This window comes from Rhagoletis pomonella, unplaced genomic scaffold (assembly GCF_013731165.1).
Source record: "Rhagoletis pomonella isolate Grant_MI unplaced genomic scaffold, Rhpom_1.0 Rhpom_scaffold_00011, whole genome shotgun sequence".
Classification (NCBI taxonomy): Eukaryota; Metazoa; Arthropoda; class Insecta; order Diptera; family Tephritidae; genus Rhagoletis; species Rhagoletis pomonella.
In genome coordinates, this window is record NW_023458565.1 from 14,805,490 (window position 1) to 14,822,231 (window position 16,742).

At 32.2% G+C, this 16,742-nt stretch overlaps 1 protein-coding gene across 2 annotated transcripts in view; it reads right to left on the minus strand.

Moving 5' to 3' along the window:
- Positions 1–675: 675 nt before the first annotated feature.
- LOC118746670 (myb-like protein Q) overlaps positions 676–16,742 on the minus strand; it is a 52,049-nt gene continuing 35,982 nt past the window's right edge. For both annotated transcript variants that reach the window (XM_036480546.1, XM_036480545.1), the window contains 3 exons: positions 2,584–2,864; positions 1,294–2,513; positions 676–1,225 (listed from right to left, as the gene is read on the minus strand). In XM_036480546.1, coding sequence (XP_036336439.1) covers positions 1,203–1,225; positions 1,294–2,513; positions 2,584–2,864 — 1,524 coding nt within the window. In that variant the 3' untranslated portion in view covers positions 676–1,202. The remainder of the gene's footprint in view (positions 1,226–1,293; positions 2,514–2,583; positions 2,865–16,742) is intronic.

Consider the following 16,742-nt stretch of genomic DNA (forward strand, 5'->3'; position numbering starts at 1 on the left):
ATTGGTTGTGCTCAACGAAAAAAAAATTATTTAGTAAAAAGTTACGTACCGGTTACACGTTTTCTCAATACGATTTTTCAGAAATTATAGGTAGCACGTTGTCCTTTAACCTAGCATTCTTCTTCGGAAGAAATAAAGAAGTATATTTTATACCCATAAATGTAAAATAAGTACCGCTCAATGACTATGGCAAGAAAATTCACGCTTTTCATAAAATACGCGAAATTCAGTTACAGTTGTGAGCAGCATTTGGCACATTTGTTTAATACTTGTCCCTCTGAGGAATCAGAATCTAAAAATAAACGTCTGAAAATCCCGAAATTTAGATCGGACTGCTTAAGAAGTTATAGCTTAATAAAAAAGTAGCGAGTGGTACTAGAAATTTCCTGATTTTTTCGATTTTAGCAAGTAAATTAGTAATTAAAACCGTTAGTTTTGTTATAAATAACTATTTACTGATATTTACACCTAAATGGGTATAAGTAGTATAAACGACGGCAACAATATGCCAGTACTCCAAATGTCCCCATCTTAAAAGATTTCCACATATACGCAAAATTTGTATTAAAAATAGTTAATTTATTTACAAATTTTTCGATTTCATTTCTTAAAATGTTTATCAAATGTCTAATTTTAAAATAATTAAAACAATAAAATAATAAAAGGCTGCTGACATATGTATTATTACAGATTGGAAGAAATACCAATGTGGCTACTTTTATATTAAAAAATAAAAATAAAAAATACAATATTTAAATACATACATATGTACATCTGAATATGTAGTATATTTGTATAGGACATACATGCAGCTGCTGGAATACATACATACAAGTAGTAAACACCAATTTACAAACATAGATAAAATAGAAACAGAAAATATAAAATACAGGGCCAAAGATGTTAAACAAATTTATTTCTTTCCGTAAGAGTCTGTGCAGTTATCCCAATTCAACAGTTAGTTAATCATATTTGTTGGTATTCTTTCATTGTTGGCTGGGCGGCTGTTTTATTTGCGGTACGAGTTTTGGGCAGAAAAGAAACGAGAATGTGTTTATGGTATAACATTTTTGGCGTTTAGCTGCTTTCGGATGCACAGACGAAATGGGCAGCGGCCTTACAGAGCTGAAGAGAAATGTTGAATTGGCACTGCAAACTTTAATAACTTCGACCGAAAGCAGCAGCAATCACAGGCTCAATGCTTAAACCGATCGTGGCTGAACAACTGCGGAAGAAGTAGTTGTTGTTAGAATGTAAAATGTAAATTAAAAAAAAGATTTGCGCAAAACTTACAATGTGGCCGCTCCGACTCAACGGAAGCGCCAATTTCGCCCTCGTTATGCGACTGTAGGATGGGTACTGGAATGCGCACCGGCTGTGCCAGACTGCGGCCGAAGTTGGCGCGTCCATACTGCATCATTTGTGGCTGATCGGGCATGGGTGGTGTCATGGTGTCGCGTGGCTGCTCTGGCAGCGGTTGCAGAATCAAACGCTGTGGTGGCGCTTGTTCCATGCGCATCGACTCTTCCGGCGCTATGGCGGGTTGTTGTGGTTGCGCCAAGTGTGGAAGTTGTTGCTGCTGCAGTTGCATTTGCTGTTGCTGTTGTTGTTGCTGTTGTTGCTGTTGCTGCTGGCGAACGGCATGCTCATGCTCGTTGGACATTTGTACATCAGCCGATGAGTCGTCAGATTCATCGCTGTCACGGCCATTGTTGTTACTGTTGTTGTTGTTGTTGCTGCTCTCAGACGACTCAGATGCCTCTTCGGCTGCCAGACGACGCAACTCATCGGTGATACGATCCTCAGCCATGCGCTGAATGTTGCGCAAATCATCGGCGGTTATGCCAGCACGTTGCAGGGCAACACCCAAAGGCAGACGCTGAATTTGGAAATGTGGCAATTCCTGTTGTTGGGATGGTATTTGCACGGGCACATCATCGGCCATGTGAATTTCGCGAATCGGTATCTGTTGGACATGAATGCGCACCGTTTGTGGCACGTACATATGCTGTTGCGTTTGTTGAGCATCGGGATGTGGTGCCTGCATCACTTGTGGTGGCAACGGTGGACGCATGGGCAGATGCTGGAATGGTGGTGGCATTTGACGAATGAACGGTTGCTGGGGTTGGGATTGTTGCGATTCCTGTGACATGGCCGACATGACCGACATGGGTGGCATAGGTGGCATCATGCGTTGTGGCATGTGCGTCAATGGGAAACGTTGTGGAATTTGACCGAATGGTATGGGTATGCGTTGGTATGGAATGAACATGGGACGATTCGATTCGATCTCATCATCATTGTCATCATCCTCTTCGCGGTTGTTGTTGCGCGATTCTTGGTCCTTATTTTCATTGCCACCCTCGCAGTAGATGGAGATGCGTTCGCCGGTTATGCGCGCCTTCTTAGGGTCGGTGGTGAGGTTGACACCGAAAGGTAGGGCCACAGTCTTTGAAGGAGAGTCTACGATTTCCTCGGCATGTTTGCGCTCAACAACGCAGTTCATGCGGGATCTAGAGCGCACGGAAGAAAATTTATGGAGTTGGAAAGCAATTTTTGTGAGTATAAAAAGTGCGTACTTACTTTTTGTTGTTTTGCAACAAAGCAGCAGCCAAGTCGCTCAGGTCCAATTCAAGTGGCACTTTACCGGGGTATTTTATTTCCTCAGCATCATCAACATCCGAGTAGGAATTGTCGCTGTCACTAGAGTCGCCATCATCTGTGGCTGTGGCTGCGGCTTGGCTGGGTGCAGCCTGCTGCTTCTTAATTTCGACCTTCTTTACGGTGACATCTTTGTCCAGATTTTGAAGATCAGCTTCATCGCTGTTCTCTCTGCCCAAAAGTGCTTCGGCGCGTGGAAGTTCCTGAAAAAAACAAGAAAAATTAATTTTAGTAAATTTTTAGCTGCCGAAAACAAAAAAAAAATATAACTAAATAAATACGTTGAAGTAAAACTTAATATTAAAGAGACTAAAGTTGCGTAGAATGGAATGCAATTTCGTTGAAAAGAATAGACTCTTCCCTCACCAAAAATAAGTTAGCCCAAAGATGTTTAAAATTTAAGGTCGGGTATGCCAGCTGTGCACCTATTGAGATGATTCCAGCTGGTCATCTTACAATAGCAGGTACAGCAAGGTGATTTTGAAAAAAAAAATCTGGATTCCAATTGAACAATGACCAGTTTAGACTCTAACCAGTCGACAACTTTTAAAGAGCCGCCTGGAATTGGCTTAGTTGTAATTCGGTAGAACAATTTCGATAAATTTTCGATAATGTTCTGATATTGTTGATAAGTTTTCCATAATTTTGATAAAATATTGAAGATCTTTCGCTAATTTTGATAAATATCGATAACTTTGTTAATTTATCGATCATTTTGATAAGTTTTCAGATAAGTTTTATATAATTTTTTTGATTATTTTTGGTGATATATCGATAATTTGGAAACCTTTACGATAAATTTAATTGCGCTGAAAACTTATCGATAAATTTGATAAATATGGAATATATTTATAATATATCGATAATATTGATAACATATCGATAATTTTGATAAATTTGCGATAAATTAGATACTCTACTTATAATTTTCCGATAATTTTGAAAACTTCACTCCAATTTTGATATTTCTTTGATAACACTGATAACTTGGCTATAAATTTGATAAAATATGCATAACTTTGATAACATTTCGATGACTTTCATAATTCGATAATTTTTCGATAACTTCAAAAATATATTAAACAATTTTTGATAACTTATCAATTGATTTGATAAATTTAGATAATTTTTCGATGATTTTTGGTAATGATTCTTCCCTATTTTAGTGATTTAATATTCCATTTTGTTTGGCTAATAAAAAACACAACCGACTTCAATTGCCATATAAAAATTTATGAGTACCGTTTATTTCTTAATTAAAAATATTTTATTAATAAAAAAATTTTTAATAAAAAAATGGAATCAAATCAAATAAAGTAAAATAAAATAAGAAATTCCTGCTGGTTGAACGAAATTTTAAATTGAAATTGTAATTTTATTTTTTAACTCTCTACTAATGTTCTCGCGGTCTTAAGATTAGAATACAGCTCTTAAAAAAAAAACGAATAAACTCATATAAAATGACGCTAAAGAATTATTATTTTTCAAGCAACAGAAACAGTGAATGATATTTCTTTCGAGTATTCTTGTGGGCTTTACCAATAATTGTAATTGAATTGAAACGTTAAAAAAAATAAAATAGGAAAGTCATTTGATAAAAAAAATTGAACAGCGGCAAATCAAAAATTTTTTAAAGCAAAACAAACTCTTAATGCCATAAAATTTCATAGGCTGCATACCCGAAAATTTTATAAAAATTCAGATTTAAAAATTTCAAATTTTTAAGAAAATCAAAGTTTCAAACTTTATACAAAATTAAAAAAAAAATCATTAATTTGAACCCCAACCGGGGAAAAAAATGCAAGCAAATTTTTTTCCAAGCAGAAATGCTCCTAGATCGTCAAAAATAAAATTTTGAAACAAATTTCGCTAATCTTTTTCGCGGTAAGGGTTCGATTTAACGAATTTTTTCTAAATTTTGTAAAAGGTTTACAACTTTTATTTATAGCATTTAAAACTAAATGAATATTTTCCTCAAAAACAGTCGTCGAATAAAGTTCAATAACCTTGTTAAAATAAATGTAATTGCAGTAATGACATGACCAATATATTTATAAAAAAAAAAAATAACAAACAACTTTTAACTTGAAAAAATTGTGAATATTTTAGACAAAATCACCACTTGAACGAATGTTTGAGTCACTGTATGTATATATGTAATTACCTTATGAAATTGTGTATATGTAGTTCCTACCGATATTTTACCAGCAGCCGAAAAAATGTTACATAAAGCATATATTATGAATGTATTATAACCAAAGCCAAAGCTACATCTTCAACAGCCCTTTTGGCAGTATAGCAACACATGAAACATACAAACTTAACTGCACGTACCACTGTACGTAACTATGTATTAAAAAGATTTTCTCTACGCTAAGTCGGATTTTTTTTTCATTTTGTGAGCATAACCATATTTCATTTTCCGCCCACTGACGCAGCCGCCACAACTGTAGCAATAAAGAAACATGTTGCCGCTTGCACAAATCTTGCTGGCTATTACTTATTTACCAACATTTTTTGCCTGCTTCAATAATTTCCAACGTTTATTTTTTTCGTTTTCTTTTCTGTTTTTCCGTGCAATTTTCCGCTATGCATTCCCAACAAGAAAAGCTTAAAGTTTATTGACTTCTTATTTTAACCGTTCACCTAACCATTTGTCCATTTTTGGTTAAGCCATTTGGGCTAACGACGGGTTTGCTTATTGCTACCTTTTTTGTGTATTGTAAAAAGGCTTTTACGTCTACACATAACTAACTAGTATGTATGTACTTGCATACCAATTTTTATTTTATTTATTTTTTAATTATTTCTATGTTTTTTTTCTGTTCCCTTTTCATAGTTAAAGTATTGAATTGTTTGTGGTTTCTTTCTTTTTGGTAGCTTAGTGCAGATTATGCAATTGCATGCAGTTGATTTTTATTGTGGGTTATTTAAGTATAAAAACGTTTGTAGCTGTGTTGTTGGTTTATATGTACATAAATTTTTATATGAAACCATTTCCTATTTCATAAAAAGACTTCAGTGTTTTTATGTTTCATTGTTGTTTGTTATTATTAGGAAAATTCAGCATTTCTATAAGTTTTTCTTAACTTTCGTATTTATTTCTTATGACGAAGCCTAGGATACTTATTGCTATGACAAATGCAATTGTCTTAATGGCCAAAAACTAAAGGGCAATACACAAATATGTCAAAGGTACACTTCCTCATTTGGCCAGCGCTCTCTGTAACTACCAGAGGTTGTAAATAATTTTAAAGCAAATTATTTTGCGGGTCACCAAGGGGCCAAAAATAGTAAAACTGCATTTTTAGTTTTTCTTAGGTGTTGAGTAAGATGCTGCAATAGATATTTACTACTATGACAAGAAACAAATATATGATCAAAATATGGCAACCCGATTTTTTATAAATTCACTTTATGAGGCATACTGAGAATTTGTTCTTTTTTTAGTGTAAATTCAAAAGTTTATAACTTCTAAGTCCTTTGAGACTCCATCTTTTTTAATATTTTTATTGAATATGGTTTGGTAAAAATGAATTTGGGAACATAAATAGATCGGCATTTTTTAAATTAAAAATCTCCGTCATTTCAAAAGGCACTTTGATAGATTGATAGATCGATGATAGATTTCCAATATACTTCAGTTTTGTAATTACGCCAAAAGATGGTGCACTTATAAAGAAGTTCCTTCACTCAACTTTACTGTTTAGCACACCCATGATTTTTAAGTAATTTTTTTTTTAATATTTTTAGCCCATTTCTGTTAGTTTTAGTATGAATTAGGCCCAAATCGTAGGCAATATGCTTGTCTTAATCATCTTTTAATCAAATAGGTGATAAAACAAAAAATTCCAAACATTCAGTTGACCTAACCAAACTCTTTTTTCAGTGTAGCGCTGAGACCAGCGAGCTCATCTGCATTGCAATTACAATCAATGCCGTACTGGGTCTGGAACGGTTAAGAAATGCGGTCGGCCTTTGACAGCTAACCGCAAACCATCGACCGTGTTTCTGGCGTGGAAAAAAGCTTCTCATTAAAACCATTTGCCGTTCAAAGGCGGCTTCGCACAAAAGCATACACCTAAATCTAGTTGCTGCAAGGAGAAGAGTTGCATATCCTTTGAAAGTTTTAAGTGTTGGATTTTTTCATACTTATATGAGGAAATATTTTTTAATAGCATGGTTCTGATAACATTTCCTAAAAAAAAATCTCAGAAAAGGGGCCAAAGTCGCACATAATTTTGGAAAAGTGTCAAAAAATCAAAATTTTTAAAACAGTCGGGTCAAAGTGTATTGGCGCTTAAAAAGAGTCAAATTGTCCCGTTAGTCGCACAACGGCAATACTGCTAATAACAACCGCTCCAACAGAAATTAATTAATCCATTCGCTATGCTGTAGAGCTTCTTTGCTTTCACCTTTGTATTCTGTTCAATGCAATTCAACCAATTTATTTTTTTTAATTTGTAATATTTGCCGTAAAGGGTCTCAACTAATACATACATATTTCATGCTATGCATGTTTATTTGTTTCTTACAACTTTGCCCCTATTCAATGCATTTTCTTCTAAAATTTACCCAAAAATATTTTTAATAGAAGTTATAAATAGAAGAAAGAATATAAATAACAAATATTGAATTATCCGTTTTATTCATAAATATTTATAGTATGCATATAATAACTTTTAATTATTTGTACATTCTCACTCAAATTGCTAGCGGCAGTAATAAACGATTCGATGGAATATTCCAGTCGATCACATGATCTACTGCGCAATAAAATCATCAACAACCATCGACTACTTTAATATTAAAACGCATGCAAACAAATTCAAGATAGTTTTATGCGATTGCGATGAAATTGTCTTAAGCCAATGAAAAAGTCACACATTCATAAATTTGTATATCCATACATATGTATGTGTATTAGACAAATGTATTTATTTACATACTTATGCACATATTTTTTCTATAAATACATAGGTAACTATATGGAGAGGAAATATTTGAATTTATTCATTATAAATTAGGAAAATAATCAAGCTTAATGAATGCGCATATTTAAAACAAAAACAAAAACAATAATTAAGTGATGTAAGTAGGCAATATGTATAAGTAAACGAAAAGAGGAAAGTGATAAACACTGCGAACTTCTATTAAATGAAGAAATATGCAATGAAAAAATTATGCAATGCAAGGAAATAAAATATGAATAAAAATAATAATAAAAGTTATATCAGGAAATGGCCATAACACCACGAACGATGCAAGTGCACTTTTGAAGAGAAGAAAGGAAAACATGCAAAATAAGATGTGGAATTATGCAAGTAAAAAATTTTTTATTAATAAACTATGTCGATTGCAGGTATGTGAAAGGCAAAATTTTAACTTTACGTGAAAAGTGTTTTTAGGATTGAAAGGAAGGTAGATATTCGTGTTAGATACTCGTAAATACATTATAGATACTCCTTTTCCTGAATGTGCGAAAAATGACACTGAAGATGGCAGAACGCTGAAAACGGGTTTTCTCCAAACCAAACTGGACAAGGAAGGTCGGAAACTCGTTCCACAATAAAACTGCATTCAGTTCAATTTGCAATAGTTATAAAATGAGTGATAATTTCGTCTACCTCTCGATCATAATCTTACCAGAAGGAAAGTAAAAATGTCATAACTTCAAAAAATGCAAAATTTTTGAAAAAAACTCGGACTTGTGGAGAAGGACTTGGCTGCACCTGGCATTTCCAATTGGCGTCAGTTGTCGCAGAAGAGAAACGACTGGCGTGCGGTTACGCGCCAAATAAGACGAAGAAGAGGGGCTTTTGAGTCGATACTTCGTTAATATAGAGGCTTTTGCTAACATGACTCTAATCGTCAACATATTCAGAATTCAATTTGTAGAAGCTTCTGAGTTGACAATAACCGTAATTATATATTCCGTAGGTTTTCATGCCCGAAATTTCGTCGTTATAACTATGAAGCATTTTTGTATGGGAAAATTTCGCAATAACGAGGTTTTTTCAAGGGACAGAAAAGCTTTGTTATATTAAGTTTTTAACTTGATCAAGGTTCGCTATATCGAGGCTGAAAGTAGGGTTTAGACATTTTTTTTAGATTTTTTGAGTATGCAGTTTTGTAGTTCACTCAATTTTAGTATAGTAAAGTACAAGTTTTAAGTAGCTATAAACTACCGTTGATTTTTGAGAATTTTTTACTGACGCTCTTCGGTATTTTTTCCCGTACAAAAAAAATTCTCACGCATCCGTTACATGCAGAAAATGAGCAACATCATCAGCAAAAAAAATTCTCAAAAATCAACGGTAGTTTATAGCTACTTAAAACTTGTACTAAAATTGAGTCAACTACAAAACTGCATACTCAAAAAAATGTTGTTTAAAAGTTGAAATTTTTGGTGAACATTTGTCGAATTTTCATTAATTTTTTAAAAACTTTGAATCGTTAATTCATACGCCATTTGATGCAGAAGGAACTATGTTTTTATTAAAAATTAACGAAAAAAATGTATTACGAAAAACATTGCAAACATTAAAAAAAAGACTATACGGAAACATATTCCGCCTAGTGTATATGTATGTATATCGATAGTAATAATGTTATCGACATCATTAAATTTATTTTCGATAAATCGATATATTTCGGAATCGTTAGAGAGGTACAATGATGTGAATATTCGATAAAAATGACAGTATATAAAGCGTCAAAGAATCAACAGGCAATAGAAATTACGATATTCGCATCGAGATATATCGAATAATATTCAATCGATCACGATTTTGACAAATAAGCTTCTAAGGCATATATATAAATATATAAATATATACATATGTATATCAATATTAATATCAATATAGGCAATAAATGCGAATTAGTCTATGACAAAGCATATCTTAGTGGTCAAAATTAAAAGATAATAGTGCGATTCATGAAACGTCGCAAAGTGATATTTTCGGCAAAATGGCAAAGTTGCTAAAAAAAAATCTATGAACGATCTAATGCAACTCCGCATTGCAAATGTCAATTATTTTCAAAATTCCACGCATAAGTGAAAAAGAAAAGTTCTTGCAATTATATTTCGAAGCAGCCTTAACTGATATACTTTTTCTTGAAGTATTCGAGGGCGATAAAAAAAGCAAGTGTTTCGCGACTTTGACTTTGCAATGACTGCCAGCTCGAATAATATGGCAAAAACGCACTTTTGTTGCAAGAAAGTTTTCATACAAAAGTTAACAGCTGTATCGCAAGGTGTCAAATTTTGCAACAAATGCGACATTTGCAACAACTTTTCGATGTTTTATCAATCTCACTAATGAAATTATATGTATGTAATTAAATCTATATCCATTTCAATGTTACATAGGAAGCCGTTTCGCATCGAAGCCTTGAATAACTTTCCAGATAAAAAAGTAATGAGTCCGTCATATTCGATTGAAATGAAAATTTACTCATGCATAAAAATATATACATACATACATATTTACATATATGTACATATATTATTTACATACAAACATATATGTATATGTATGTATGTATGTACATATATCCACTGTCGCAGCGAACCAACACGGAAGACTTAAGCTGAGAACTTGCAAATGGAAATGAAACCAGTTAATCAACTGACACGAAGGTGAAAAAAATGAAAAATCAAGTTTTAATTTTTGACTTATGCACCAATTCACTACAAAGTATGAGCTTACTGATTTTAAACGTAATAACAATTAAGTGAAGTTACTGAACTTTTTTTTCGTACAAATGACTGCAACAGAAAATATAAATACATACTCGTATGTATGCTAAATTACATACGTACATATGTTTTTATAAAATGTACTCATTGGTAGGAAAAAAAAACGACTGAACTCAATTTCAGATTAACCCTAACCTACTTACCTGCTCATTGTATTAACAGAACACACAAAAAAAAACAAAAAACAATTTATACGTGATTAAAGTACGACGTGCAAGCAACGATTAAAAAAGGAAATACAGATCAGGTTAATGTACAAGTTAATTATAGCAACAAGCAAAAACACAAAAATGAAAAATAAATGAAAATAAAAGCAAACTTAAAAGCAATTATACGCAGTACGTATGTATGTATGTATATAATTAAACATTAACCCGACTGTCAGCCGGTACCTGGACTGCCAGATAAATGACCACTGATATTATAGAACTGCGATAACATAAATTTTCTAAGTTGTGCACTTTGTTTTCCAAAGTTATTGACATCGATCTACAAAACAGCAAATAAAAAATTAACGTACATTTGTACATATGTAAGTATGTATGTATGTAGTTTGGTAATATTGCCACAAACACATCTGTTTTGTTCGTGCGCTTACTGAGCAGTGAATGTATATATTTGTAGATTTAAATGAGCATATCTATGCATGTACATTAGGGTGCATCACTCTTCATATAAAGCAAGGCGCTACTGTTTTCCCATCGGATTTATAAAATATATTATATTTTAGGAGTTCCAACAAAATATTTCAGGAAAATATTATGGCTTACGCCAGCTGCACCGATTTGCAAATACCACCAAAAATCGAGTTTTTCATAAATAAAATTAGTTTCAAGAAAACATGTTTTTCAAAAGATCACTTTAGAATAGCAGAGTTTAAGCTTAAAAGGTCTGCATGAAAATTTTTAAAAATTTTATCAACGGGATCAAAATAATGCGATCACGTGGATATAATAGGGCCAATAAAAATCAAAAATGTATTAGTATTTTTAAATAAATTAACGCATCTTATTTACAACTAGTTTTCGGTAAAAAAATGATGTTAAGTTACATTATAAACTTATAAAACTAAATGTAGTTCAAACACCAGCAAAATCAATTTTTTTAATTTCATGCACAACTCTGGAAAATACAAGATATACACAAATTTTCGTCAAAATTTTCAACTTTTCTTTTCGATTTTTAGAAAATCGGGAAAATTCTATAAATATCAAAATATTTTCAACAAAATTTTCAACTTTTCAATTCGAATTCTAAGAAAAATTTGGAATATAATAAATTTTAGTATAATAAAGTGCAAGTTTCAAGTCTCTAAAACTTACCGTTGATTTTTAAGATTTTTTCTTTTTGTCAAGGGTGTTGCACATTTTCTTCCATATAGCACATGAACAAAATCTATTTTCTAAAAAATGAACAGTAATTTTTAGAGACTTGGAACTTGCATCTTATTTTTCTGAAATCTAATGGGCTACAAAACTGCATACTCAAAATTTTTCTAAGAAATCGAGTTGAAAAGTCGAAAGTTTTGATGACAATTTTTTGATATTTCTTGAATTTTCCCGAGTTTCCGAGTTCTATATGAAATTAAAAAAATTGGTGTTTGCTGTTGAATGAACTATATTTTTATAAGAAAATAAGAAAAATTTGGTATGAAAAATATAAATAATTAAAGTCATCAAAACGTCTGGGTATTCAAATTTTTGACGCTGACTGTTTATATAAAGAACATAAATATAGATATTTACATATGTATATTAGTACGCATTTAATACATAACTACGTATGTACATACTACATATGTATGTATGTGTGTCTGCACTTTAAAAGACCACAATTATTCTTAATTACAAAATTGCTGACTGCCATTAAAAATAGTCGGCAATTACGACAAAATCTACGTGCTGGCTATCATTACACGCACATGCACTTATGTATATATACATTAGTTTAGACATAAACGACATACCTGCATATATGTACATTTGTAGCTCCGCACATAAAAAATTTATCAAAAATAGTCTAGAATGTACATAAAAAATTCTAATTGCCGAAAATATATATAATTGCTAGGTAATTGTTTTTTTTTTTTTGCGTTTAGTTTGTTTTTGGGTTAATCATGTATTTGGTTCATTACCTGCAAAGATAATGTATAGCAAGCACTACCACTGTCATCATGGTAACGATATCATCTTGCATACATTTGCGATGAGGCTGATGGTTGTTCGTTTTTTACTTAAGCAAGCAACATCGCAATTAGTTTACAAATTAACAGTCTTGTAATGCGTGTTTTGCTAGTTTATGCATGTATGTATATGTAAGCATGACTACAGCTTATGCTGTAAGCGCTTTACAATTGAGGTTACTTGCGTAGAAGGTGATCGCTGATCGGCTTGCTGCAAGAGTTCAAGATCGCTACAAACTGACTGCTAGACAAGGCACCTTTACAAAGACGTACATACGTATGTGTTTGTAATAAATTAAATCTCTTTCCAAAGATGAGATTTAATAGATTTAAATAATATGTCTTTGTTTGCGGACTAGAGATTACTCAATGAGGTTACGGTATACTCTAAGACTCTATATTATGGGGCCATAATTTGTAAGATACTTAATAGAAAATATATATTTTTAATCGCTTAACCTCTAAAAATATTTGGTTGTCCCAAAAACGACTGCATTTGAAATATAGAGAGGCACTGGGAAAAAATTTACAGGTTGTGACTTAAGCCTAAAGTTCGAGAAAATTAAAAATCCTTTTACATGAGGCTGAAAATCATCGGAAAAGGAAAATACCATAACCCTGGTTCTTTCAACAAAATATTAACTTCCTATGCAGAGGCAGGAACTGCTTATTAAACAGAAACTTTCGAAAAATCTGAATAGTTAAATCAGACCTACTCAGGTATAACATCCTGGTCTCTTGGCCGTTCCTGGAAAAGTCTACAATCCGGAAAAGGCTTATAAATATTCAAAGTGGTGTGGTTGATGAGCAAAGAGGCTTTACCGTAGTAATAGTCCTAGGCTAATTATTTGACACAGCTATTGGAAGTCAAAATAAACCCAATTTTAGAACCAACGTATGTACATAGTTATTTTTTTATGGTCCTAGAATCACATGGAAAGTGTACTACAATTAGTGATGTCTAAACTTGGTATTATTTTTTAGAATAATTGGCATTTTTCATGTGCGCAGGCAAAGCTAATGTTATAAATTTTTAAAAATTTCCGATCCCTACAGCATATGACATTTTCTTGCTGTTGAAACTAACTTTAAGGCCGAATTTCCATTCAAAAATTAAATGGCATTTAAGTTAATATGAATTCGTATTCAAAATCAGTGTTGCATTTTCCATATTTATGTATGGAATCAAGAGTCAACGGTATTTTGTAGCCAACTGAATGGGCTATAAGACTGCATACCAAACAATTTTCTAAAAATTCTGAATCAAAATTTTTAAATTTTAATAAAAATTTGTTGAATTTTTATAATTTTTGCACGAAATTTGCAATCTGGATTTATATGTTGTTTATTGTACAACTAGCTAGACTTTTATTAAAAAATATCAAATATTTAATAAACCGGTATATGTATGTAAATATTTGAAGCTTCGAAGATAATTTAATAACGTAATGAAGATAACGATTGAACTCTCGATACTACGTTTTCAAACTGCATTTCCTTCATAAAAAATTAAGAAATTTGTAATCTTCTACGTAGATATTTACCATTTCTTGTAAAATGCTAAATTGTAGGTACAAGTATTTTTTTTTTAAGGTTGGGCTATTAAAAAAAAAAACAAAGGTATCAAGTATGGTAAAGACCTTGTTAATATACTTCGCAATAATGCAAGAAAAATGAGTAATGAGTTCATTTTTAACACTAAAGCAGATAAAGGTATTCTTCATGTACACATGTGTGATGTGCAAAACACGTTAGTGCAAACAGCTCAGTGTCATAAATTTTGATTTTTTTTTTTTTAGTATGAAGTTTTCAGTAATTTATGTCCACAGTACGACACCATTGTTACACATATACTCATTTACATATGTACACCAAACATTCGTTTCGTCTCATTTCTTTGAATTGTAACCCCTTTTTAAACAGCATCTTTATCGTAAAAATTTTGAATATGCAAATAAGTATTTTGTTTATGAGCTTTGTGTATCATTTCACAATTCGAGGAAAAATGAAACTTTAAATAAAGCAAATTTAATATGTGCGCAAATATTTTAAACACATGTGAAATACTGAACGTCTTTTGACATCAACAATTGAGTAAAAATTTAAAAAATATGTATGTGAGTAAATATGTATGGTTTGTATCGTATAAGTTCGAGTTTACTTAAGTGTATGTATGTACATTAGACCGTACCACCTTACAAGCAAAGAAAAAAGTATTTTTTGCAGGCAATTTCGAAAAGATTTTTTTTTTGCTAAACCTACATTCGGCAATAAAAAAAAATGTTTCTGAAATAATCAAAAAAACTACCCTAGCAAAAGTTTAATGATCTTTGGCGCGCTTTCATTTACTGACATTAGGGTTGTACGTTAGTTTGGCAGAAACCGAGATCTGGTGGGTAAGTACCAGAACGGTGTACTTAAGGTCAATGAACTTTGGAATACAAAAATTTTCTCCTCGACACAAAAACATTTATATATATTTGGTTTGAAATCCGACTCTAAATGCCAAATATATGACGATAAATGTAAAACAGGCGACACCTACGTTCGGCCGATTTTTTTTCTGGTACGGCCTAATGTATTTGTTTGTATAGGTATGAAGGAGATCTGAAAACTTCGTTGCAGATTTCGCTACCTGTTTGCCTAATTACAGTGTAGCTGCTAATAAGTGCGTTCACTTAATTTGGGTGCCTTGTATGAACGGCATATTTTCAGGTGAATACTCAGCGCTAATTTGTACAAAAAGTTCAAAAGGAGTCTGATCTGGTAACTTTTGTTTACAATAATGATTTTACATCAGAAATTAATCAACAAAAATAAATAAAAAACTGAAAAATATAGAATTAAAAAAATAAGCTATAAGGTAAGGTAAAAGACTTAAAAATAATGCACGATTTAGTACTAATTCAATTTTTTTTTTTCTAATTTCCATTTAAAAATATATTACGCTTTAACTCATAGAAATATACGGACTTTCGGTTTATTAAAACTGTTTGTTGGTGATGGTTATTACTTACCAGAGGAAGAAAACTTGAGGTAACCAAAATTAATGCTACCACTTGGAAATTCGCTTAAAACACCTTTGTAAAACTTTTTTTTATATATATATGTAAGTATGTAAATAAATCATGAACTTGTTGAAGTAGGGCAGGGCCGGCGAACCTTTATACATATACGTGCCATTATTTCCAAAGAAATATTCAATGTAGCCATGACGTGCCAACAAGAAATGATGACTTATCACCGTTCTTGGGGACATTAATTGACACACAAATCGTACAAAAAAATTTAAAAGAACGAATTAAGCGTCTCTTAAATGAATCAGTGTACCTCACGTGCTAACCGGTAAGGATGGCGAAACCATGCTTTTCACACAATGCTTGTTGATGAATGATGTACTAGAACTCAATAATCGAATGTCTTTTGTGGCATTTTTTTTAGCACTTCTCAGCTTTATTGTGGGGTGTGAATAGATCTAGCACTGAACGTATATAATTTAAACGAAGAAAGAAACTGTTGCGATTAGGTAGTAACTACTACTAGGAATTGAGGAATTGGGTCCGAAATTATTTCGTTGCGTGTCATCAATGGCTCGCGTGCCTTTGGTTCGCCAGCCCTGAACTAGGTGATCTAAAGCATTTTTGCAATTAAATTTTTGAAGTTAAGTCAAAGCTTCAACACTCAAAGCCTTTTCCAGTGGAAGGAAATGCGTTTAGTGAAAATGATATAAGTTCGCTTATATACTGGAATGTCTTTTAAATTAGGCAATGATAAGTCCCTAACATCGTGCTTTATTTGGTTTTTAATGGCTTTTAGCATACCAACGTGGTTAATTGACAAAATTCTAATTTTAGTGCTTATTTATTTACTTTGCACTGAAGATTTCCTGTTTAGCAAAAAGTAAATATAAATACATACTAATGTAAATTAGACGCACGTGATTTTAACTAAAGTTATGACAAGGAATGTCAGAAAATCACTTTTTCGCACGCTGAGTACTGACTCGTTTTTTTGTTTGTTTATTATTTATATGTTAAAGCGTAGTAGTTCACATTTTTACATACATATTTGTACCTAAAATAAATAAGTACATACATTCATAAATATTTTTAGTGTTAGACTAAAATGACTGAC